Source organism: Sinohyriopsis cumingii, chromosome 2 (genome assembly GCF_028554795.1).
Source record: "Sinohyriopsis cumingii isolate HCF-2022 chromosome 2, ASM2855479v2, whole genome shotgun sequence".
Taxonomy (NCBI): domain Eukaryota; kingdom Metazoa; phylum Mollusca; class Bivalvia; order Unionida; family Unionidae; genus Sinohyriopsis; species Sinohyriopsis cumingii.
The window spans coordinates 148,895,058-148,922,481 of NC_142962.1; the positions used below are offsets into that span (position 1 = coordinate 148,895,058).

At 36.7% G+C, this 27,424-nt stretch overlaps 2 protein-coding genes across 3 annotated transcripts in view; both read left to right on the forward strand.

Moving 5' to 3' along the window:
- The first annotated feature begins 247 nt into the window (after positions 1–247).
- Positions 248–14,044, forward strand: LOC149806058 (transmembrane protein 26-like). The gene is made up of 3 exons (XM_089950929.1): positions 248–2,482; positions 9,117–9,345; positions 10,408–14,044. Exons 1-3 carry the CDS (start codon positions 2,181–2,183, stop codon positions 11,095–11,097), a joined length of 1,221 nt encoding a protein of 406 aa, XP_089807055.1. The 5' UTR covers positions 248–2,180; the 3' UTR covers positions 11,098–14,044.
- A 12,427-nt stretch (positions 14,045–26,471) lies between these two features.
- The window catches only part of LOC149806059 (uncharacterized), a 38,416-nt gene continuing 37,463 nt past the window's right edge, over positions 26,472–27,424 (forward strand). For both annotated transcript variants that reach the window (XR_016419848.1, XM_089950930.1), the window contains exon 1: positions 26,472–26,919. Coding sequence is in view for 1 of the 2 variants with exons in the window: in XM_089950930.1 (XP_089807056.1) it covers positions 26,694–26,919 (226 nt within the window). In the remaining variant the exon portion in view is untranslated. The remainder of the gene's footprint in view (positions 26,920–27,424) is intronic.

Genomic DNA, 27,424 nt, shown 5'->3' on the forward strand with positions numbered 1-27,424 from the left:
ACTGGTTGTACCACATAACTATTTCTTTCTTGGCACTGATGGGGTTTTTGAAACGCATGTGCAGCAAACATGGTTCTGATTTGCAACAAGAAGTCTAGTCTGGAAAGTTATCGGATTAAGTATATCTGGTTAAAATTGAACCTTAAGTTATCTGACTTAGCTAAGCAAGTGTAACGTCTATAATTTATTAGCAGAAAAGGAGACAGCTATACAGCAGTGGAGGATGTATTTAAGACATATGGAAATTCTGTTTGTGTTGATAGTGTTCCTACATATCTAAGGAAGGCATAAAAAAAACCCCAAAGCAAATATTTATTACGAAATTCACTGCTGTACTACAGGGATAGATTGTGCAAATTTACAAAATTTTGTTTGCGGGCTCTTCGTGTCATGGATGTACAGTCTGGAGAATACCGAAGTCTTCATCGCTTACTGATATATTCTCTATACGGAACTATTCATTTTTATCTGGACAGTTCTTGTTAGCATGAAGGTACTAAAATCACCTGTCACGATTCCGGGCCAATCAAATTTGATCATCACGTGTGTTTTTTCATACATGGAACATTCGTCAAATATCTTGTTACTACCAGCACCATCAGAACTACCGTTATTATTTTAAGATTTCGCAAATGCAAAGAATCGTTCACGATTTATTTTGCAAAATAAGGAGGTGGAATGTCTTTGACATTTTGACAATGTGGTTTTGAGAATAACATTGTTATCACCCTGATACATGGTACTAAAACGAAAGAAATAGGCATCCATGGAGTTTATGTGACTTTTTAGGCACATAAATGTTTTTGCTGGATCTACTTTCCTCGTAAATACGAAACTGTTTAAATATTGAACATGTAAGCAAAACAAATAATATAAAAATCCTGCCTATCATGCGTGGCAAACAATAAAAAATTTAAATATTTCTGAGCACATATTCCATTTTTTGTGCTCTGATACTTTGATGGAGGGCATAGTCTCATGGTGTTAGTTTGCTTCAGCGACACTGACTCTTTTGTAGGACAAGACACGGTTGAACTCAAAAACTAATAATAACATTACAATTTTTCTTGATGCGCTGTAGGTGCGGAGTGAAGGTCAAATACAGAAAGAAAGATTGACATTTCTAAGTTAAAAAACATAACAATATACCTTTTCCCTGTCCAGATTCAATACCAGGATATGTCAATTCTCATTCCATAAGTTAAGAAATTTCGTGCTTGAATTGCTCTACAACCATAAACCTACAAGACACATTCTTGTTTAGTCCTTCTTTTCAAATCAGACTCCCATGGTTTTTGACTGTGCTTTTCTTAAGTCTCATTTGCCTTGATGAATTGGCTAATATTAAAGTTATTCTACTATAATGCGAGTTATTGAAAAGCCCGGAAAAGATTAATAACTGTATTAAGATGTATTCAAATCAGACTCAGTTCATATCACGACTACAGCGCTTGAACAGACCTCAGTACCGTATGGACCTTTGTTGTAGAAGACATACCAAATAGCATAGACCCAGATTAGGATAGAAAATACGCCAGAAGATTGAATCATATATTGTTGGTTATGCGTGTGGTTGCAGGCAAATATGAGAGACCCAATTCTGTCAGTGAATTATTCGACAGTAGATTTGGACCTATGGTTTTTACACGTGTTCATGGATGCGCGTTATATACGGGTAATTAGCGGTAAATCTGTAACTTAAAATTAGGGAGGTAGTCACCCCAAATGATAAAGGTCGATAAAAAATAGTTTAGCACATCACTCTTTTAAGTGCGATGGCAAAGGGAGACCTTTTTTGTCTGTTCTAGTTGTTTAGTGAAGAAATGGTTGAAAAATATTTGTTTTGCGACCTGTGTCTGCACATTTAGTCTTTTTCTTGGAAGATATGACTTACTGAGAAACACGTACACACAGATATTGTTTGCAATTCGCTGTTTGTCTGGGAATTTTGTCGCCAGAGTTTCTCATGTATTCCTCTAGAGGACTGAATTTATACCTGAGAAAAGTTTGGAAACTTTCTACAGATTTGCACTAACTTGTAAATCATCGCATATAATTCAAAATTCAAAAGATCATTTTGGAGGACAAAAGTAAAATAACGTCGGGAATCACTGAAAAGTCAATAATATTTTTGTATTGGCGATTCTTTAGCCGACAAGGAAAGGAGCCTTTTGTTAAATATGTATTTCATTCAGTCTACAAGCGGAGAACCAAGATCTTCCATGAACATGGCAGGATTTGTCTTACATACGGAAGTAAAGGAAAAAGACGAAGCTCTGAATAGATTTCGTTTCAGTTGGTTGTCTGTATTCCAAGCAATATTCGCTCGTTTGTTGTTGATTGGCCATAACGTCGTTGCCGTGTGGCGCGTGACAGTGGCGTATGAAAGCCCCACTTACTGGGTCATGCTTCTGACTAACATTCTTATACTGGGAGAAGGACAGCACGTTCTTCTGAAAAGAAACGGCGTTGAATTTACGTGGTAAGTAATTCCTGTGTCCTTTTGTCTTTTGTCCGTTCTTCTCTCTTTCCAAAAATAAACGAACCTTGCGGTTTTAGAAAAATGCGTATTGTCTTCATAAATACTTTAGAGATTCGTCCATATTGCTGTGTACTATTATGCACTGAAGGTATAATATCAATTGTTCTTGTTGTTGTTGTTGTTGTAGGGTTTAACGCCATTTTCCAGCACACGATAGGCCAGTAATAATCGTGGAGGAAGAACCTGGGAAAATCCTGGAAAGAACCACCGACCCACGAGCCGCTACTGGCAAGCTTTCTTACATACCGACATAGGCTGAATCCGAGACTCGAACCCACGCAGACAGAGGTGAGATGGCAGTGATCCGTAACGGAGAGCGCTTTAGACCACTCGGTCACTCAGGGCTCCTGTAAGAAGATCAATAAAGGTGTGAGGTAGAAAATAAAAAAAGGTGTGCGGTAGAAATCAATAAAGGTGTGAAAGTAAATTCCTATTTTCCTTGTTGCTATTCTTCACTAGTCTCATTAGTCCCGTCCCACAAACGGTGACAAAAGATGTATAAAACAAGAGATAATAGTCACACAAAATGTGTGAAATAAGAGATGCTAGTCGCAGAATGTGTTAAGTAAGATATACTAGTATATCGACAGACTTGAGGAGTTGATAATGCAATCAGACGCGCCTCCTATTACAACATCCGGGACCATTATCGAAACTAGGCTTGTCCAAGATTAGTTTTATTCATGTCGCTGATTTCAAATTAACTGCGTGATAATTGTTAAAAGGTCAAATACACGGGGTATATATATATATATATATATATATATATATATATATATATATATATATATATATATATATATATAATTTTCTTCTCCTCTTATTCTTTCTTCATTTCATTTTCTTCTTCTTTTTCTATTTTTTCATTCCATGCTCTTATTCTTATTCTATCTTCTATTTTTTAATTCCATGTTCTCATTCCAATTACACCTTCTTCGTCCTCCTTGTCTTCATTTTCCTGTTTCAGTAACTCTCTTAGTCTTTCTTTCATCTTGTTCAAGTTGTTGATTTCCATTCTGAGACGGTGGGGACTATAATAGTAATCATCATTTAGTATGAGCAACATCTCCTCCACCATACCCAGATCGTCTACTGCTTCTTGCAACGTCTTCATTTTGTTAATGTGGTTAGTTGCCATTTTGGTGTATTCAATGTTGAATGGCGCAAATCTTCTTTTTAATTGGATTAAAGTGGTGTTCGTCCACTAGGGACATGTACCACTGGTTAGTGCACTTAATGTGCTTATTAATTACTCCTGAGGGAGGGAATTGGAGCCACCTCTCCCAGGCATTTATGTACTCAAAGAGTACTATTTAATTTAGCCGTTAGATTGTAGGACTATTTAGTCCTTAACAACCTAAATGTAAGGCTGTTACATGAGTGGGAACTGAAACACGCACTCATGTTAGTCAAGTTGGATTCAACTGCTCCAGGTGTCAACCCAAGCAGTATGTGACGCCCGCTGCAATTGGTCGGCAGCGATGACGTCACATTAGGACACCTGGTCGTGTGGCAGGTGGAAATCGTTCCACATACTGCCACGTGATCGTCGTCCGAGCATGTTGAAGGAGGAAAAGGCACTCGGCAAGCCAGCCATGGACGTTGTGTACTTCCCGAAACGCTAGCCCGTACTTATTTCAAATTAAGTCCAGTTTTACTAATGGACAATAATAATACCAATAATGTGTAAGCCACCTCTGCAATTAATCAATTTACAAAGATTATTAATTTTGAATAAATATTTACGAACAAGTTTGAATTTAGTGTACAAAGTGTACATAAAGTATAAAATAAAAACCAATCAGTAAAGTCTAAACGACTTAAATCAGTTTGAGTCACGCAAGGTAAAAATTAAGCGTAAAAATTTAGACGGCGGTGCCAAAACAGGTCAAATTTGGATTTAAAATAGAGATATTATCAAATACGGCTTTCAGCCAAATGAAGGCCGTGCTACATTAAGGCAGTGGTAGCAATATTCTATCCCTCAATCATTTCATTGACTGCTATTGTTGTGCAGGCTTCTCTCGGTAATATGTTAGCTGCTACGGTATAGAAGGGTAGTCACATTCGTCTCTGGTAATCACCCCTGGAATTACGTCTTGACCATTAGGAAAATGCCCAGGTTAGTTTTCCCATTAGACTCCAGCGAGGCCACATCTTTCTTCGTTCAGCTAATAATGTTTATCACCGGTTAGCAGACATGTTTCAGGTAGTGCGTAGTCACTGGCTGTCCTCCATCTTGGATGCCACCACGTGTAAACCGCTCTCCCGTAGTGCGTAGTCACTGGCCGCCCTCCATCTTAGAATGCTGCCACGTGTAAACCGCTCTCCCGTCTCTCCATGTCAGTTTCAGTGATTTTCCATATCAGCAGCGTTGTTTGTGTCAGTAGTTGAGCAATATAGAGTAATTTTACTCTTTTGATTTCTAGTGCTATGGACACATTCTTTGTTCTGTGTTCCTACTGCACGTGTTTCTTGCCCTTTCTCTCCCGTTCACCGCTCCTGGTATGCCGGTCCTGCTTCTTGCCCGTCCACTGCCTGAATGAATATGATGGAGATGATGATGATGACCATGAGGTGCGAATGTTGTTGTGTTAGATTATAGTGGTGTTCGCTCGCATTGAGCATGTACCACTATTTTATGATGCTACATGCACCTTTTTGATTACTCCTGGGGGAAGGAATGATGCCACTTCCTCCAGGATTTAATATGTTCACGGAACACTTATTGATTGAGCCGTCAGATCGAGGTACTATTGTGTACATAACGATCGGATTGTAAGGCCTAGGGAGAATGGGATTGGACCCAGCACACACTCAGTTTTCAGTTGCTTTTTGATGCGACTAGTGGGTTTGGACCTGATATAAGTGCGCTTTTACTGCTAATTTATGATGCGTGCACTACACGTATGGGGTTTGGTGTCTGTCCGTGGTAAAGGGTGAAAGTGGTCAGGCCCGGAAGGTGGTTTCGTACCACAGGTCAGTAGTGCTCCTCCAATCCAGGATATTTTGGTTCTAAAGTCCGTCTGTGAAATTGGAATAATAAACTCTGTGCTGTTTTGAGAAAGCCTGTCGAGGTTATGAGGTCAAGGTTAGTTCCTAGGTGACAGCAGTGGTTATTTTAGTTGCCATTATTAGTGGCGGGCCCTAATGGTCTGGTAATCGGTGGCCATTTTGTATATTTAGTTTGTGTATTACGTATGCAGCTGCTGTTTTTGCAGGTTCTGTGGTTTTCGATCCATCTGTGAATATTTGTAAGTGGTTTGGGTAATTGGTAGTTATTATTTCTGTGGCTATAGTGCGCAGCTGCAGTTCTTGATTAGTTTTATTGCCATGTTTGGTGATGGTAGTAATGATTTTGTGGCCTTCGTTACACCAAGGTTCAGCGTCAAAGGTGTTGATTCTAACGCTTGACTTTATATTTGTCAAGCACGGACGTGAATGAAAACATCCCTTACAGTAAGTTCACATATTATCTACTATCCATACAGAAGGGGAGTAGAAAAGAAATTACTATCCACACAACGTACAAGCACGCATGCAAACCCCAAATCTACTATCCACACAATCGTACGCGAACACATACAAACCCCAAATATATATCCACACACGGGAAGAAAAAAAAAAACCCAAATCTACTATCCACACAAACGTACGCGAACTCATACAAATACACACTCTACTATCCACACATACGTACGCTTAATAGCCTATAATGGACAGGCCTGACAATGAGCGACTCACTGAGAAAGACGGAAGATCGAGAGGAATGGAGGTAGCGGTGCGCCAACGGGTTTTCCAGACTACGGGACTGATAATGATGATGACTATAACAATGAAATATCCTGGATATAATTTGCGCTTACATAAATTTACTAAAATAACAGATGTCGTTATGGCTCATCGATTTCTAGGTCAATACCAATAATTTGCAGTATCAGCAACAAGTTGAAATTAACTAGTTGAAACATAATAAAGTTAACGGTTTATTTCCTGTAAAAACAGCCATGTAAAGTTTTGCAAACATAACCGTTTTTCTGTTTTATTTGTTCACTTGGGCTGGAATTTTATTCATTCAAATTATTTATTCACTGTAAATATAAAATGCTCTTCAAAAATAACATTCTTGGAAAAAAATACTTCAATTTATACTGAAGTTTCAAATAAGGACATATTCTTGAATTCTATTTTTGTGAGCCAACAAAGGACGGTTGGCACATTACCACTATTAGGGCCACATCAGACACATCAACACACTTCCATGGTTGGATTTAATTTGGATTCCACTAAAGTTTATTCGGAACTTTAATCATTAGGGTTTGTGTCTGTAATTCTAGGATTACTTGGGATTTAATTCGAAAACCGTAAGTTTTTTACATGTTCACTTTTGTATTTACGAGAAATAAATAATTTGTTGAGTTTTAAAAAAAATTTTGCTTCTCACTCTTTTGACCACAGAGTCGTAATAAGGTTAAGACCTATACTGATGAGAAAAATGTGGAAATTGGGAAAAGGTGCTCTCCCAGCTGATGATTATTCCTTGACTCACAAAATTTAATTTGTCAATAAGCCTTCTTCGAAACTGTTTTTGGGGTATATAGAAAGGAAGCGGTGCTAATAAAGTCTGAAGATTCAGCAGGCGATTCAGATACATTTAAACGCATTTTCGCACACGGACTGTTAAGATGGCCACGGTTTGTTAGTGGATCGAAGGAAATATTTCTAGGAGCCGTTGTTGTGCTGTCAATAAAACAGTGTGTGCGGATTTGTTTATATACATCACGATGAAGCTATTGTGGAGCGAATTAACAGCACACTTCGGAACAGTTATTCGAACATCAGCATGCGCAAGAATTATTTATGTGATCTCAGACCCGACGTGGCCGCACTGAAGAGCGGTCTCACGAGCGGGTAGCATGTCTTCCAATAGTCATGCAAGTACTAAATAACTAAAACACACGCAGGATTGGATTGAAGCTTGCTGATGTAATCCGACGGAGATCTGTCTCGGCTATTTACATAATGATCTCACAACCACCGCCGTTAGTGTCACTCGGAGACAATTTTGTTCGATATCTGTATGCACCTGGGGAGTTAGAAGACGAGAAACGCTGCCCTACTGACCCGGTACGGTCCATCATATATTTTCAATCTCGGACTAGATTGATACTCCGAGAAAAGTAAAATGTTGAAATTTAGCGCCTACAGTCCAACCATGGGAGACACGTCCACGGGAAGCCAGGCGTGAGGAATTGCGAGTCGTTTATGGAAATACAGAACGGCCACCAAAGTCTATTTTAATGCATTATTGCAATAGTGCATCAATCGCAATCATGTCGTGCCGTACACGTCAGGAGTAATCCTATTGGTGAATATCCTTCGTTTGGTATCAAGAGGTGACAAACTCAAACTGGTGCATCGGTTTAGTCCCATGCAGTTTTTTTTTGGACCGAATCATATATGCTGTATGTGTGATGAAACGTCGCTCGCGAAGACATTCTGCATACATCTCTCGCCGAAGATCCTTTTACATAATCGCGCGTCTCCGATCCACCACAATCGAATACATATTCCGGCTTTGTCCTACTTATACCTCGATAAGTTTATCTAAGCATTCGTCTTTTTCCTACGACTTTTTGTTGATAATGAAAATCCAAAAACTGTATTATCATACTACTCTTTCCCTCCCTCTCTTTGTTGATTGGTCATGCAGCAGACTAACTGATCAACAGAGAAACAATAAGAAAATAATGTTATTATAAGTCTCCCCGGATTCCTCCCCTCTGTCACCCTGTCTCTCTCACTGAACCATCGTATCAAGCTACGGGCGAAAATCTATAAATAAAGAGCGTTGCAGACTATGTCGTGCGATGATGTCTCCAGACCTATGACTGATGCTAAATTTTGCAAATAAAACATCCAACGGAAAGTGGAAATGAGAGATTGAGAATAAACACAATCTTACAGTCGGTAGCGATCTTAATTAAAAGCATACTAATGACTGAGATCAACTGTAATTAGAGTTCAGTATTTGAATCTCCTTTTGTTGGTTCCTCATTTTCGCTTAGTCTATATTCCCACTCCGTTCAATACATTCCCCCGTACCTGAATGGCTCCGCGTTCAGAGTTCATGAAACTACTCATTCTGTGTTTTTAGTGCTCCACCTTCTGAAGTTGAATCATCGTTCGTATTTAAATCAGAAGTGTCTTTATTTTTTCTATAAGAATGAAAAAAGCTATTTAAAAAATCTGCAACTTTTTATCCCAGAATCACTTGCACTGTATAACTGGTTTTCTTTTCTCCAAAATTCAAAGAAAGTAAGACTGATATAACAATTAAAAACGAGACTGATCATAAGGTCAAACTGCCTATGCATGCATGACGTGTTTAAAACGTCACCTTTCTGATCATTATGCCAAACGACAAGTCTCTTTCAGAGAAACAAATACGTTTTGTCCCTCTTCATAAGAAGCCTACGATATTCCGAATTCCCGCCAACAGCCATTAACGCTGGCTATTCAAACGCTATACAGTATAGGATCAAACAGATACATTTTTTCTTTTCATTTGCAGGTGGTGTCCAGCGTTCTTTTTCTACCTGACCTCGACACTTCCAACAGTTTGGCTCCTGCAGCTCAAACTTCAGTACAATTACATATATTCCCTGTCAGGTCCAAGCAGCACCAGCCCTTATTCCCATCTCAAAGGAATGACCCACAACACGAGCTTAACAGTTTCTACGATCTCGGCAACTATTAATGTCACCAATGTGATGGCCTCGACCACGAATACAACAGTGCCAGTAAGAAACCAAACTTAGAATGCTTCACTATTATTATTATTTTTATTATTATTATTATTAACACGAGATATTTTAAGTATATTTGTCCATAAAGTCGGAAGAAAACTTCTAAGAGGTATATGTTATTGCCAACCTAGCCGGAATTTTATAGACATTTCCGTCTGAACCTGCATATATTGTTCGCTTTAAGTTCTCTGTGTGTGTGTGTGTTGGATTTTTAATGTAGCTTTAACAATTTTCCAGTCACATCGCTACGGTGTCTACAGTGTGTCAGTTTATAGTGATGTCTAGTACTGGGGCATGTAGCATCATGTCCCATCCAGTCACATTCTTCTGACACCAGGCCGACCAGTCCTAACACTAACCTCATAATGCTGAGCGCAATGCGAGGCAGCTGTTAGTATTATTTTAATAAATCTTTGGTATGACTCAACCGGGGTTCGAACCAGCGACCTCTCGCATCCATGTAATTTCTGTATCATCAGTCGATTCTTGTCAACAAATTATTTAATCATATTAGTTGCCGCGTTTCCTCTTGCGTGCAAAATGCGTTTCATGCGTTTTACGTTCTGTGTCATCCGCCATTTGCTATCAATATTTTTAACCATATTAGTTAGTGTGTTTCATGCAAAATCCTTGAAGATGTTGTATTCACAAGATCTGTTATGGGTTTGACGATGTGCTGAACCCTGTTCAGTATCAGGTAATCCAATACGAATCAGTTAGAAGCAATATTTGTACTTGACAATGAAACTTGGTGTGTAAAGTTCATAGTATTTTGATGTCTTTGATACTTGGGGAGATTTTTGTCAATTCATTGAGGGATAAAGTAATTAGCTTAATTTATCATATGTAGCACTTTAGATACTATGCTTTAGGAATAAATAGGTTCTTACTGAATTTAACAACAAATTAATTATTTTTAAAACTCTTGAACATAGTCTTAGTATGTTTTACTCGTACATGTAAACAAAATAGGACGCTAAGGTGGCCTATTCATCGCGATACACATATATATTAATTTTTCAGTGATGGTCAGTACTATAACACTTTTTTTTTCAGCAATCATTGGATAACCTTTTGGACGCTGACACATGGATAATCTTTGTGGAACAGTCACTGGTCTACATGCTAGTTCTTTGCAGATGGCTCCTGCCACGAGGGAACGTTTCACGTGATTATCTGTCGGACCTTCTTCTGGAATTTCTTGCTACAGCGTCTGATATAATGGAATTGTTAGCCATTTTTGCAGAAGACAAAGTTAAAGGAAATATCTCCATGACTTACACTATCCTAACCATTTGGTCCCTTAGTTTCATACAATTCATTCCTGTGCTAGTGCACAAGCGGAAGTACCGCCATGTTAGGTCACTGCACCTAGCTTGGCTGCACAAGCGTTGTGGTGATTATTTCGCGGAGGTAACGGTAACATGTATGAGCATCATTGTCCAAGATGGCCCATTTCTGGTCGTTCGCTTGTACGTCATAGTAGGGCTGAATGTCGTAACCTATGGTCTCGCTTTCTTTGTGCTGAAGAATATTTTGACCGTACTGCTTCTGCTATATCGTTTGTTTGTCCTTTGTATTGATCTCCCTTGTTGTTACGAGAAAGAAAATGTTTTCCTAGCAGTCGACTCAATCGATTTTTCGAAGCCTGTCGAACTGACATTGCCAAAACCGAACCCAGTGAAAATCAACGAAACCCTTTCAAGAACAAAGGAGCTCAGAGCAGACACAAACGGTGTTTTATGATCGCCAGTTACGTAATTTTACAATTTGTTCAATATGGCTGAGGACTGTAGAACAAAGTTTGCAAGTCGGAGCAACATTTTAAAAATACGATATTTTATCACAAGAAATACGAATCTAGTGGACATTTCACTTCCTACTCTCACATCATCTAGTTCAGTATATCAACGCTCTATTAGAGGCCTCTAAATATCAACATGAATGTACATGTCATAAACCATAAAGATAAACAAAGATAAGATTTGACAGTTAGAAACTGGACAATCGTTTCAAAGCATAACCAGCATTTTTTTTGTCTCGTTTATCTGCTAGCGATTTACAGTAGAAAAACGATTTGTCGGTCTTCCGATTTCAAGACGATTTACAGAGGACAAAGTATTTGTCGGTCTTCCTATTTCAACACGATTTACAGTAGACAAACCTTTGTCGGTCTTCCGATTTCAACACGATTTACAGTAGACAAACCATTGTCGGTCTTCCGATTTCAACACGATTTACAGTAGACAAACCATTTCGGTCTTCCGATTTCAACACGATTTACAGTAGACAAACCATTGTCGGTCTTCCAATTTCAAGACGATTCTTACAATTGATCCTTTAGACCACATACGAAGATAAAAGTAATGACGACATTAATGAATTGTGGATACCTGCAAAGTTATGGTCATTTGTTTGTCTCAGATGCTGTAGATTTTGTCTCCTTTGTAGGATAGTTGAACTTTGCGTGAGACTCAAGCAAATGCATTAACACTGCTTTCCATCATCTATCATTATTAATAAATTCTTTGCACAGTATTGATAAGAGTCTTGACGCTAAATTCTTTCTCATGTGCATAAGTACAGGAAAGAACCCCCTAATGAAAAATTAGAAACATTTTCAGATGATTTAGTTGGCTATGAAGAACGGTCACACGATGTTTTTAAGCAATAGACCTTTGACCTTTGTTGGACACCTGGAGAAAGATATCACTATATGCTCAATGAGAAGATGCAAAGAATGCATGATATCATTATATGCTCAATGAGAAGACTGGCAAATAATGCAAGATATTACTATATGCTCAATGAGAAGACTGGCATATAATGCAGGATATCACTATATGCTCAATGAGAAGACGCAAATAATGCATGATATCACTATATGCTCAATGAGAAGACGCAAAGAATGCAATATATCACTATATGCTCAATGAGGCGACGCAAAGAATGCATGATATCACTATATGCTCAACGAGAAGACGCAAATAATGCAATATATCACTATATGCTCAATGAGACGACGCAAAGAATGCATGATATCACTATATGCTCAATGGGAAGACGCAAAGAATGCAATATTTCACTATATGCTCAACGAGACGACGCAAAGAATGCATGATATCACTATATGCTCAATGGGAAGATGCAAAAAATGCAATATATTACTATATGCTCAATGGGAAGACGCAAAGAATGCAATATATCACTATATGCTCAATGGGAAGACGCAAAGAATGCAATATATCACTATATGCTCAATGAGACGACGCAAAGAATGCAATATATCACTATATGCTCAATGGGAAGACGCAAAGAATGCAATATATCACTATATGCTCAATGAGACGACGCAAAGAATGCATGATATCACTATATGCTCAGTGAGAAGACGCAAAGAATGCAAGATATCACTATATTCTCAATGAGAAGACGCAAAGATTGCAAGATATCACTATGTTCAATGAGACGACGCAAAGAATGCATGAAATGATTTGTTGCTTGGTCAGATCATTATGAATAATAACCATTTTATTTTTACTAAAGTTTCCTCTTTGCAGTTCTTCATTAAGCTGGTAATGCGGCATTCGTATGTGTGTGAAATTTGTATATAAATGTACTTTCCAACATTTCTACATATTTTACAGGCCCAGCTTCGAATTGAGAAACAAATCTGTAAAACGTTTTAACCTAACTTATTTGCAAGATTCCACTTATTTTACAGCCACTCGATTTGCATCTTATGTTTGATTTATTTTGCATTCTGTGTCTGATTAATTATGAAACTTTCTCCTTTTTATATTTTGTCATAACCCCCCCCCCCACACACACACTCCACTGACAACGGTTTGTGGTATTTTCATTTCGATGAAAGATGCAGCCTTTTTGTCCAATATGTATTGTGTAATGCTGTTCCTGTTCATCAAGGTTTTTAATTCATACATATCACATAGTTTTCATTATGTATAACAATACGTACATGTAGCCGTCATCTATTACTCATATGGCAATAATATATGTTCATTCGTTTCACTTATATGCTCATTATATAAAGTTATTCTGTTATTTTATAAATAAACATCTATCAAAAGTGCTAACTACATAACGTTATTCTGTTATTTTATAAATAAACATCTATCAAAAGTGCTAACTACATAATGTTATTATGTTATTTTATAAATAAACATCTATCAAAAGTGCTAACTACATAATGTTATTATGTTATTTTATAAATAAACATCTATCAAAAGTGCTAACTACATAATGTTATTATGTTATTTTATAAATAAACATCTATCAAAAGTGCTAACTACATAATGTTATTTTATAAATAAACATCTATCAAAAGTGCTGACTACATAATGTTATTATGTTATTTTATAAATAAACATCTATCAAAAGTGCTAATTACATAATGCTATTATGTTATTTTATAAATAAACATTTATCAAAACTGCTAACTACATAATGTTATTCTGTTATTTTCCAAAGCAGAAGTGACATTTAATCTTTCGATTGTATACGATCTTAAATGCCCTCAAATAAAAGGGTGCATTTTTATTTTCTAACTGAATAATTTGACCAGATCTTTCGTTTTGAATAAATCATATATTGGGTAGAAATTTCTTCCTATGCTTATCGTGTTGATCCGATATAAATATAAGAAATATTAAAAGTTTGTTTCATTTGTAAAGAGTTCAGTATTTTTTTTAGAAAGCCACAATTTTGTACTGATGCACTTACAAAATTCTCCCAGGATTTTGAATTAGTACACATTCCTTACTCTTTACTACCCCCACCCCCTTGAGAGACGGACCATATTATCCAATGATTCCATTTTTATTCGACACATTACAACAAGCATACTACTTTAATTAATCTATTCTGAACATTAAACAAGACTGATAAATTGACTCAATTATTCGATACATTACAACAAGAATGGTAAATTGATTCAATTATTCGATACTATACAACACACATAAAACATTTATTTAACTTTTCGAACGTAACAATAATAATAGATTGATTCAGTTATTCCACACGTTTCAAGGAACATGATACATTGATTCAGTTTTTCGATCTATTACAACAAGCATGGTACAATAATTCGATTATTCGATACATTACAACAAGAATGATCCATTAATTCCATTTTTCGATACATTACAACAAGAATGATCCATTGATTATATTATTCGATACATTACAACATGCATAATATATTGATTCAATTATTTGATACATTACAACAAGCATAAATATCGATTTTGAAGTCTCTAACTCCAACCACGTAGGTTATATCTTGGTGCTATGTGGATAAACACACGCTTTGTTGCATTACTTTTGTCATGCGTACATATACACAGGCTTTGTTGCGTTACTTTTGTCATGCGTACATATATATATACACAGTCTTTGTTGCATTACTTTTGTCATACATATATATATACACACGTTCTGCTTCGTTGCTTTCGACAAGCATTCGGACAATTCTTGATAGCAAAAATGTAATGATGAAAACAATGAAGACTGTGATGACGAAGACGACAGTGACAACGATAAGAAGAGGAGGACGAGGAGAGAGACAAAGATCTTGATGCGGCTGATAATTTTGATTTGATGACCAAAAGAAGGGTAATAGTATTCATCGTGAAGATACTGATGGTTGAATGAAGATGGATAACAATCTAATGAAACCTATTAACGCAGTATCGAACATTTTGCCTGGTTTCTCTTATTTTCGGTAGATCTGTACGCCTCTCATCCGGTGTTAACGACAATCAGTAAGCAATGAAACAACCGACTGTATCGCATAATCAAAGGAAATAAGACAATTCGGCCGCACAGTACTGAAACAATGCAAAATTTGGGCACAGATTACTGGGACACTGTCAAAGGCACATTGGATCCGATACTGTGTACTCAGGTCTGAATGATTTTCCATCTGCAAAACGTCTCAACACGGAAAAGAAATGAATCAAAACATTGGAAGGATATATGTATATATATCGTTGCATGATCTTGTTTTGCAACAATACACATTTTTTCTCCCTGAAATTGTAATAATTGAAAATGCACAAAACTGAATTCAGTCTTATTTTTCGTTTATGCTTATTTCCGAGAAATATAATCTTTATCGAAACAGAATCCTTGTATGAATATACAGTTAACGTAAAGAAACTTGATTTACGGAGAACGGAAGGTTTTGCAAAAAGATATTCTACGTATTCATATTATCCATCGATAATAGATTCCCGTTCAATGTCGTTACATACAGTACAACTTCAAAACACACACACACACACACGAAGTGCTGCTGCCATAAGTTTTGCTTGAGTTGTAGATTCTTCGAGTCGCAGAAGTCACAGAGACGACTTTACGCTGTAACTGAGCAAGTAATTCGATTATTTATAATACTCAAATATAAATGTCAGAGTTACTGGTGTTTTTACTGTCTATAAACATGTGTAGGAACTTTGATCTAAACATCTTTTAAAACTACCTTATGAACAGTTCTTGATCAAATATAGTGGACAATAAAAAGAAAATAGGTGTGTTCGCGCACATTCTTTGCCGATTTTTCCTCAGATAGTATTGCGTACAATTTATTCGCCAAATTTTGAATTGTTCATTAAATAAAATATTATCAAATGAAAACGGTCACTATTTTTTTTTTTACAAATGTGCACAATATCGGGGCACTTTGTTTGAGGTTACTTTTTCTGACGTAGTTATTTCAGGTTTTTTTATGTTGTTGTTGTTGTTGTTGGGTTTAACGCCATTTTTCAGCACACGATCGGCTATATATGGCGGCCAGTATTAATGGTGGAGGAAGAACCAGGGAAAACTCCTAAAGAACCACCGACCCACGAGAAGCTACTGGCATGCTTTCTCACATACCCACATTGGCCGAATCCGAGACTCGAACCCACGCAGACAGAGGTGAGATGGCAGTGATCCGTAACGGAGAGCGCTTTAGACCACTCGGCCACTCGGGGCCCCTGGGTTTTTATGTATAAAAACTGAGCGACATTTTCACCATTCAAATTTTTTTAAACGTTGTGCATTACGTCATATTTTCAGCCTATAAAATGAAATTATATGCTCAGCTTATATCTTTTTGCGCAGGTCTTTAGCTTTTCCTTCGTGACCTTCATGCATAGGGTCTTGTAAAATGACATTAATTTCGAAAAGATATCAATTTTGTAATCCAGGTATCAAAGTTTGAAAATGTCTTATCTCAAAAAAACAAAGACAATTGTCGCGTATACATACACGCTTTATTAAAATAAGAAAGGACTCTAATTAAAACAAATTGTGATGTGTGTAGTGGTCACTACATACCATTAAATGAGCATGTACATGTACGTATGCCCTAACAAATCTGCAGTATACTTTTGAAACAAATTATTTCAGACATAGTCTACTTGGATTCGAGTTTTTTCATCATTTAAAGTGAGGAAATTTAAATTTAAATAACGTTTTTCATTTTTCTACTGGAAAAGAGTGTGTGTGTGTGTGTGTGTGTGAACGCAGGCGCTCGTATCGTTGCTTACAATTTACCTGTCATACATGTTCTATATAATAACAACAAGGGAGGGCACTTCTCTCCGTTCCCGCGCGACCCATTTAAGAATAAACGCTGTTAATTTAAGATACGTTTCGCTTAGCGTAATAAATTTGGTACCGATGTTTAGCTTAGGCATTCGACTTTTTATGCATATCGAAAGTCTGCAGATGAGATCTCGCTGAATGGAATACTGTCCTTTCATTGGTTAAAAGAAAATGAAATCCTGCATTTATTTATAACTTATTTTCAGTTGGCCAATGAGAAGGTAGTATTCCATTCAGCGCGTTGTTCTTGCATATTAAGCGAGCGCGATCACGGTCATGTCGAGCAGTAGCGTGGGAAAATGGTCTGGCATTTCTTAAAGGTATGATAGTAAGCCAAACTTTGGATATGCATACAAAGTCAAATTCCTGAGCTAAACTCGGTACCAAATTTATTACGCTACGCGAAAGTGATCCTGAAAGAACAGCGTTTATTCCTAAATGTGTCGCGCGATAAAGGCGGGAAGTGTCCTCCCTTGTAGTTATTACACAGTACATGTATGACAGGTACATTGTAAGCAACGATACGAGCCCCTGTGTGTGTGTGTGAATAGAAAAAGAAAAATTTCAGACACCACCCACAAGACACGACTGGGATCTATACAATGGACTGTACCATAACCATGACTGCGGCGCCTGTGTTTGAGTACTGTCGCGTTTAAGTATTTGAGATTGTTTAAACTGTGCTACTTACTACAGGGATAATCGATCTTACGAACAATCTGTACAAGATCTGGTCGGATTTATGACGGTATTACCAGTATTTATACGCTTGCAGTCATAGCCGACCGTGTTATCTTTTATGCAGACCAAGGCCACAGATATTGGCCCATTCCGTGAGACCATCTCCATGCCACTGTACTTTTAATTCCTTTTTTATTTCGTTGTTGTTGTTGTTTTGGTTTGAACGCCATTCTCATCGAAGGATAGGCTATGCAGCGCTTTAGATCACCCGGCAACACGGGATTCCATTTTCTTTATTTGGTATTGAAATAGTAGCCACGCGCAAGTGGCATATGAGAGCAATGTAGTGCTTTTATATGTCAAGTGGCAGTTTATAGCTATCAAACGCTTTAAGGTACAAACATATATATTACAAAATGAGGTGTGCATTACTATCGTATGATGTAAAAAAGTAACGTAAATGGTACAATATTTATAGGTTACTGCATTTGTATGGGAAAATATGAACGAATTTTTCGGATGGAAATACTGCACCACCTTGGGAGAGCAGTATATTCATCCAAAAAACGAGTTCATATTTTCCCATACAAATACAGTAACATTTTTATTACATGCTCATTTTCTTATTCTACCCAAGGCTTAATTATGTAAACAAAAATACACTACACGAAACAAAGCAACTGATTGTATGTCGTTAATTAAACTAAATGCGCAAGCGCAGATTCATCATTACACAACAACATTATTAATGCGCACATAACTCCGCCCAGATAATTTTGAACCTAGTCGCGCGCTAGACATCAGTTTCGAAAGAAAATGGTGTTTTGGACTACTTAAAATTGAAATTTGGAGTCATATTGTAAACGAATGTGCATTGCAATCATTTTTCAATTTGATCTGGAATGAATAGATTTTGGTATTTTTGTCGTTTCTACGAAATTTCATGATTATGGACTGGATTTATGTGCAAATTCTATATGAAGTACATTGGATTTCAGCGGCGACGGAGCAGCGGGTTGACATCTGCGAGTGTATTTCTGTTCTGCCATTGAACATTTGAAATCATAATGTGGGAAATATATGAAGTCATTCAGTTTCAATTATCAAAAAGACGCTATGGAATATATTGTTTATTTCATTTTGAGTGCAGTAAGGAGGATGTAATTGCACTCGGAATATAGTCAAAATTAGAGTACAATTTCGAAATGCGTAATCTAGCTTGAGAACCCATGACAAGGCTCATGTAATTCGGATTTGCAGAACTAGGAAAGTATATTTTGAGGAAAATCAGGATGTAAAACTGTAAGTATATTTTTGCCATTATTATTACCAGCTAAAGGAGACAGTTTATGCCTTGTAACTTGCATGTTATTTGTAGGTACCCCCCAATTTTATGAAATCTGGTGTATATCGCCAAAATCCGAAACATTGTATCAAAAGTGTTAACGCGGAATGTAGCAAAGCAGCTGGTATGTGGCAGTCTACGAAACACCTGCTTTAGTTCATTCAGAAACAAAATTTAATCAACCAAAACGTAAAGCGTCTGCTACACGAGCGTACATGATTTGTTTACAAGGTAGTTCCCAATACACTATTGGGCACATGTGTCTGCACGTGAGTGCAATATGAATGTGTGCAATATCGTAAAATATTGCACGATTCTGACAATGTAAAGTTAACGGAGAACAAAATGAGCATATAATAATTGTAATGTATTACACATACATACACGTATACGTGTATGTATACCCATGCATACACATATATCTACACGTACATACAAGTACATACATACATATACATGCGCACATCCAGTCGTCGATGCAATTTTTATGCTACGGGCAATTACATAAGTCTTTTTATGCTTGTGAAAATATATTTAAAACATCGTACTGATATTGAGCATTTTTAGAGGAACTGAGTGCAATCACACGATCAAAAATAATATTTTTCTTTTTGTTAAATTTACATTCAGTTTCCAGCATTTCTTGTATCCAAAGTACAATGAAGATTTTCTTGGAAATGGAAAAGTCGGCATCAGTTCCGATTATTACGGTCATCTGCATATAGTAAAGTGAACAGTTTCAAGTCTATTTCAGGGTCAGAAATTTCTGTTCCTATTTCAGTTCCTGTAGTCTATAACCATTATCTTGTATATACAGAGAAATAATATATTTTCTTCCTCCCTCGATATTTTTTCTGATGTCTTTTGTGGTTTGTAATGGTTGTTTGTTGTATATAGAAATTCGTGACAGCCAGTTTTGTTTTGATAAGGGTATTTTTATGCAAATTAAGATCTAATTTGTCACCAAAATACATATATCATATTTGTGCTGCATTTAGAGACGCTTATGTACTTGTTCAAATGGAACAACCAACGGCATCTTAATCACGACTAGGAGAGTACATATACTATTTCCATTATAGTACAGAACCAGGATCCCGAGTGACCCTGGTGTTAGCCGTAAGCGATCACCGCCGTCTCATCTCTGGGTTTGAGTCTCGGGCTCGGCCTATTTGGATATGTGAGAAAGCTTTCTAGTAGCTTGGACTGATGGTTCTTACCGGGGATTTCTCGGGTTCTTCCTCCGCCATATATACTAGCCTCCATGTATAGCCTATCATGTGCTGAAAAATGGCGTTAGGCCCAAAATAACAACACCAATATAGAACAAAGGCTACAACGTTTACACCTGTAAAAAAAATTGCTTTAGTTTACTGACTTTAAAAGTTACTAAACTGATAAACTCGTAAGCAGTGGCCGCAGGAACTATTTGTTTCACTTAATTTATATATTTCTATATCACTGCTTAGAAGCACTAATTAATAGAATATTTTTGTTAATATTTTTTTATGTGTATGAATTTCACATCCAATGTGATGTCGCAAGGGGAAAGCCCAATTTTACGAGATTCTCGTAGCGCAGTGTATTTAACTTTTGTTCATAAATTGTAGATTGTAAGAGTCATTTGTAAACAACATATTACATAGCTAACTTTTGTCGATGATTGTGGGTTGTACTGTAAGATAATATGTGTAAACATGTTTATATGGCCTTTTGACCTTAGAAGGTTCTAGAGGTGAACATTTGTATGAATTTGATGGGAAAATGACCCACATCAGGGCCATCTTATTGTGTCATGATTTTATATAAGGCAGAAGTTGCAAACAAAGTCTTCATTCCTATCTTAACACCAGTCTTTAGTTGCGTTCAGTTACAATCTGAGAGGAATTATTTATCTAACTTGAATTCATTCGGAACACTGTCCTTTTGGACTTGTAGCATAACTTGTATGATTATTTTAGATTTAATTAACAATACTGAAAGTTCCTCGTAAGTCTTCATTTTGTAACTTAGAGAGTTAAACTATTTGTTGAATTTTTCTAAACTTGTTGGATTTGTTTTTTCTGTTACTTAGTTTAGGACCATAGAGCCCTAACACCATTTCTACTGGTGACGCAAATTCTACAGTGGGATTTCCAAATACTGAAAAAAAATGTAAGATACAAAACTTACTTGTTGATAAATTTCTGAAACTAAACACATTGAATCTACCTTCACTATTACTAATATCAATGGGCTGTTATATTTTATGCATCATTACGCATCCGTGTGTGTGTGTGTGTGTGTGACACGTTTATGATACATGCCTGTAGGAATTATACCAGAAAAAGACACTCTTGCTAGTGGATTTGATGCCTTTGTAAACAAAGATATGAGATTAATATACATGTCGAGTTTATTGTCACCGCGCTCATAAATGTGGATACAAGGCAATATAATTCTTGACAGTAAGGGGGTGGGGGTGTTGGAATTTTTCGTTTTGATTGGTCAAATGATTATTGATCATTCAACCACTTTGTTGAAAAATAGACCATATTATAGTGTTCAAACTGAATCATTCATAGTACTCTTTTTGTTTTTACCTCACATAAATATCAAATGATCTCCTCGTGGTGCTATGTATTGTGTCAGACTATACTTGGTATCGTTCTCAACTGTTATGCATCATCATTACGTTATGATGAAACAATAGTGGACTAGTATTTTACATTTGTTTCCTTTTGATTTAATCAGTTATAAATAACTGGCATCAAGTGTTAATAACCCGTGCATATAGTCGAGTCGTATGTCTGTTGTTGGGAGACCATTTTTGAGATGGAAGAGTTGTCATTCCACTTCTTTACACGTGTAAGAGTTGTCTATCCACTGCTGTACACAGGGGCAGGGGCCAGTTTCTATGTACAAATTTAATGTCGCATGTACCTGCCTAATATAAAAATTCATAAAAAAGTAATACACGAGTGAGGTCAAAAAGGTCCATATTTCTGGATAGGTATTATGAAGCACAACATACTCATAATACACACTTGATCTGACAAGTCTACTTAAGTTATTAAAATATTTATGCACTCCAACCCCTATTGTATACATGCATTTTCACATCCAAAGTCCATTTTTGACAGCAGGTGGTGCTCACAGTACAAACGCAATATTTTTCCCTGGGTAATACTTTTGAAAAACAATGTCTACTAAATAGCCTGATGCAGTTCAGAAGAGTTGTCATCCAAGCCGTTTTTTTTTAAAAATAGATATTCTACTTCCCTTGAACACATGTGTCTACTGGAATCAGGTCACAATAATTAGTTTCGGTTCAGCACCCACGAATGTAGTTCTAGTCTATTTTTATATATATGAAAATTCCTCTCTCATTTTGGTGGTGATAGAAGAGTTAGTTTATGCATTTTAGGTAGGGATTTAATGGTAAGTATATATTATTGAGAATATGAGCCCAGGATTTGGTCGTGTATTTTGGCGACAGTGCACAGTGAGTAATAATGCCTTGGTGATGACCCGGAAGTGAAATCTGTGTTCTGTTTACATGCCGCTCTGTTTACAGTGCAGCCTCTCAAACAAATGCAGGTGAACCTTTGACAAGAACTTCACTGTGAAGTCATCTTTGAAGGCATTTTAGATTAACCTATGATTTGCATTGATTAGGGTTAGTTTTAGTTCACAAATATATCCATCTCTTTAACTATTACACACTAATAGCTCAAAACCTCACACCATACCCTTAACTTAAGAAATTTGCCAGGGGCCAATATGCGAGACTGACCCATGCCATCGCAGCCCTTCCATGAACATATTTACATACAGCTCACAGTTGTGTTGTTCGAAAGGCTTAAAGATCACCGGCCATACTCCAACATTTTTCTTTTTACATCAGATTTGCATCACATGATTAAAAGTAGTTATACTCGCACAAAAAGAACAAAAAAGTTATCAAGTGTAAAGAAGAAATAATAATTTAATTACTCGAAATAGAAGTATTCAATGTTGTTACTTTCCGTTAGTTACGATTTCCCACCCATAGAGGACGCCAACCGGAAATGACGTACATTTATCCCTACAAGAGACGAAGTGCATACTTCTTGTTGTCGAAAAATAAAACACTATAAACTATGAATAGGGAATATTTAGATGAAACTAATGAAAACTAATTTACTGTTCAGCCTTATATCGGTATGCGTGCACGACGTACTATATAGTGTGTCGCTTTCAAAACTGTTCCATTGCTTCAATTTATTTTGAAAATTCCCGTTAATAGAGGTAAAAGCAATCAGTGCACAATTAAAAAATCCAAAAAACCAAACTTGACTTCCTTTTGTCGGCCAACTTCATAAGACAAATTCGGCACACTAAAAAGATACTAAGGTCAAGTTTCCGGGGTTGGTTTGTTTTGTAATAAAATAGCCTATGTATTTGATTTCCTGTCGGTAAGTTTAAACAATGAGTATTTTGCTCCCTGGCAGTTGCGTTTATCACCCGAGCTTCTATTTGTTTGTCATCTGTAATCATAATTGATGTTTGCAGGGTAAATAGTATACACAACAATAAATTGCTTTAATAATACATTTGTAACCCATGCTAGCGAAAAGATTATCATTTGCACTTGTAGTGAATGTATTTTAAAATAAGATTTTTATTTGAGAGATACCGTCTGATAGTTAACCTGGATACAATAAAATCTGGGTCAGTTTGCAACACATAACTTATCATGCGTAAATGGCAGGTGCATTCAAGCAATCGGGTGATATTTCGTCTCATTTGCGATTTTGTTATTTGACATAAGCGATACACACTACGTTAAGGATGCATACGCAAGCGGGCATCCGCTACATATACGGAGTTCGTGGATATACATATCTTTTAAAAATAATTTTCGCATGATGAAAAAAGAAGGAATATATGATAACAATGCAAGGTTAATTTTTTTCTTTCTTCAAACAAGTGTGTGTTTATCAATTTCTTTTATACCGTGTGGAGGGGGTAGGTGGCACAAATTCAACACAAAATTATTTTCTTTCTAATTTGTACGGAATAATGGAGCAAATATGTTTGACGATATTGACCAGTAATGACAAGCTTACAATTTACGCGCGCACACACTATGACAACTTGAAAAACAAAACCACTAAAATTAAGTGGTATGAGCTTCATATTGCAGCAACTAAATACTGACAAAATGCTCTACATTATTCTCTCTCTCTCTCTCTCATGTATAATCGAGTGTGTATTATATGCAGCAGTGTTACAACGTGAAGCCTAAAATGAAGTATATTTTTCATAATATCTCATGTACACTACCCTTAGCAAACTGTATGCGTATTATGTAGAATATTATCTGTTATGCATTATTGTTTTGTAAATCAATATTGATAATTTGACCGGAAGACGTAAATTGAGAATGTCGTTGTGCAGATGCATATATTTTTTAGCATAAAAAATGTATATAAATATTTTAATTAGAACAAGCAAGATATGTCAGTTTGTGTTTTCTCTCATAAATATGTACGTTCCGAAGTATGATTATTTTCTTTCAAAGAATATCAAAATAGTTTGTTTAAATTTAGTTTTTTCCCTAAAACCTATCTTACATTGCATCTACTTGTTTGTTGAAGAAAAAAAAACGTACAAACTATTGTAAAGCTCGGCCGAATTGTATTTCGAGTTGGGCCGAATTGTCTTTGGGTCAAATTCACTATAATCCGGCATAAATGATACAACTTTCCCATCCTCCCCAATTCGATCACACAGATTAAATCCTCTTTTTTCTGGTAAACATGGTTTTTCGGAAAAAGAAAGAACCCTTTTTCCCATCATCACCCTTTTGGTTATATCCGTATGCAACACAGTCCACCATATTTGCTGTAAAAAAGCACGATCGTACGCTATATCACATAGACATTTACGTTGGAAAATTAAACACTTGAATGGCTAGGTTGAAGAGAAGGGATAAATGTACGTCATATCCGGTTCTGGCACGCGGAAACTACCTATTGTTTACGGAGATTGCCGAATATTTTTTCAGTTAAAAAAGCGGAGTTTGAAGTCTAATTAAACATTTGTATGGTGTGCATACATAACCAATGCGTTTTGTTTATAACTATGATAATATCATACGTTTTGACAATATAGGTGGCCAGTGATCTTTAAGAAAGGGGATGAGGTGGGAAATGAGGAAGAGAGAGCTAGAGGTGGCAGGGTTCAGTTTCGTAAATCGGCCCCTGGCAAATTTCGTAACGTAAGGCTTTGGTGTGACTTATTCAGCTATTATTGTTTACTATTTAAATTTGGAATTACGTCACAATTAATACTTCCAGTTCAGTACCCACGAATGTAGTTCTAGTCTATTTTTAGAACATTTTTTCCTCTCTCATTTTGGTGGTGATAGAAGAGTTTTATTTATGCATTTTTGGTAGGGATTTAAAGGTGACTGTTTATTCTTGATAATATGAGCTCAGGGTGTTGTTGTCTGTGTGTATTTTGGCGACAGTGCACAGTGAGTAATAAGGCCTTGGTGATGATCCGGAAGTGAAATCTGTGTTCTGTTTACATGCTGCTATGTTGACAGTCCAGCATCTCAGAAAAGAGCAGGTCAGCCTTTGACAAGAACTTCACCGTGAAGTCATCTTTGAAGGTATTTTAGATTACATATGAGTTGCATTGATTGTCACACAGGGGAAAGGTCAGTACTGAGAAACAAATGTAGAGAACATATAGTAAACCTAATTGTGTTCTATGTCCATATATGGATATATTTGTGAACTAGATGTTTCGGGCTTGTGTTGTTCTTGAAATTAATGTCAGGCATGTATACCTTCCATAGTTACTCTGCAGGATGTAGATAGTGAAATACCAATAGTCGGCTAGGAAGAAGAACTAGCCTCACATAGCAGTAAACACGTGGGTTTGGGGCAAGTAGAATATCTCAAAAACGGCTTGGATGATAACTAGTTTCAACTGTATCAGCCTTTTTAATACACACTGTTTTGCAGAACTGTCACCTAGAAAAAGGGCTTGTATTTGCACTGTGAGCATCACATGGTGTCAAAATTCACCTTCGGACATGAAAATTGTAGATATAAAGTTGGGGTTGGGGTGCATAACTTCTTCTGCTATGAACTGTCATTGACTTCTCTGGTCAAGTGGATAATATTCTTATGCTTTGTTTTAATATAGGTATCCAAAAATATGGACCTTTTTGACCTCACTTGTGTATTTGATTTGTTATGATTTTTTTAAATACTATGTCGCTTATTGCTGCATTAAATTTGTAAGTAAAAACTTATCCCTGCCCCCAGAACCAACGGTCACTGATTTTTTATAGGCATAAGCGGTTTTCAACATGATACTATTTTGTAACACAGTAAATATGTGATAAATATATTACAGGTAAATCCAGGTAGTGGAATGAGAATAAATAACTTGTAATTTTATGAAGGAGCATATCGATTACGCACAGTTCATTCTCGTTGAATTTATTCTACATCCGCCTGTCACGCGTTGTTTACACATGCTTGTAGTTATTAGATCCTTAGCTTCTCCAGGATATTACCGTTCCTTGCTTTCTCAGTTTGATAATACAGGTACAGATTTACAAGGTGTTTTGTACGCGTCCTAGTTTTGTAGGATCATTTATACCAAACGGATACGCTACATGTGAAGTCATTTCTCGTTAGACAGTTAAAAAGGAAACATGGACAGGAAAAAGAAAGGGATTTTTGTTATCATTATTGCGGTGCTTGGATTTTTGTTTCAGCTATTGGCTTACGTGACCCCTGGATGGATTGTACTGGAAAATGTGGCAACGACAAATGGACGTCTGGACTTGGGTTATTCAGTGTGGTATGCTAAGTACTGTAGTCGCATATACTGTTTAACTGTGACACCATCTGAAGCTCTGGGCTCTGACAGGAACCAAGGTAAACGTAATATCTGTCAGTCTCTCCATTTACCCATATGAATACTTGTCCCACCATATCTGTTTCACTTCAGATAAATGTATCCATTGATAATATACGTGTATGTATGTATGTATGCATATGTGTGTGAGTGCGCGCGTGCGTGCATGTATGTATGTATGTACGTATGTATGTTGTTGTAGTGTTTAACGCCATTTTTCAGCACACGATAGGCTACGCAAGGCGGCCAGCATTAATGGTGGAGGAAGAACCCTGGAAACCCCCGGGAAGAACCACCGACCCACGAGAAGCTACTGGCAAGCTTTCTCACATACCCACATTAGCCGAATTGTATGTATGTATGTATGTGTGTGTGTGTGTGTGTGTGTGTGTGTGTGTGTGTGTGTGTGTGTGTTTATAGCGGATCTAACAATTAATCCAAGGGTCGTTGGTTCGATACCCACCCATACAAACCCGGGCTAGCTGAATGTGTGTATATTTTAGGGGAGGGATAGCCAAGGTATTT

Coding starts and splice junctions, on each gene's coding strand:
- LOC149806058 (XM_089950929.1), top strand. CDS start 2,181: ATGTATTTCATTCAGTCTACAAGCGGAGAACCAAGATCTTCCATGAAC. Junction 2,483..9,116: donor AACGGCGTTGAATTTACGTG/GTAAGTAATTCC, acceptor TTTCATTTGCAG/GTGGTGTCCAGCGTTCTTTT. Junction 9,346..10,407: donor CCACGAATACAACAGTGCCA/GTAAGAAACCAA, acceptor TTTTTTTTTCAG/CAATCATTGGATAACCTTTT.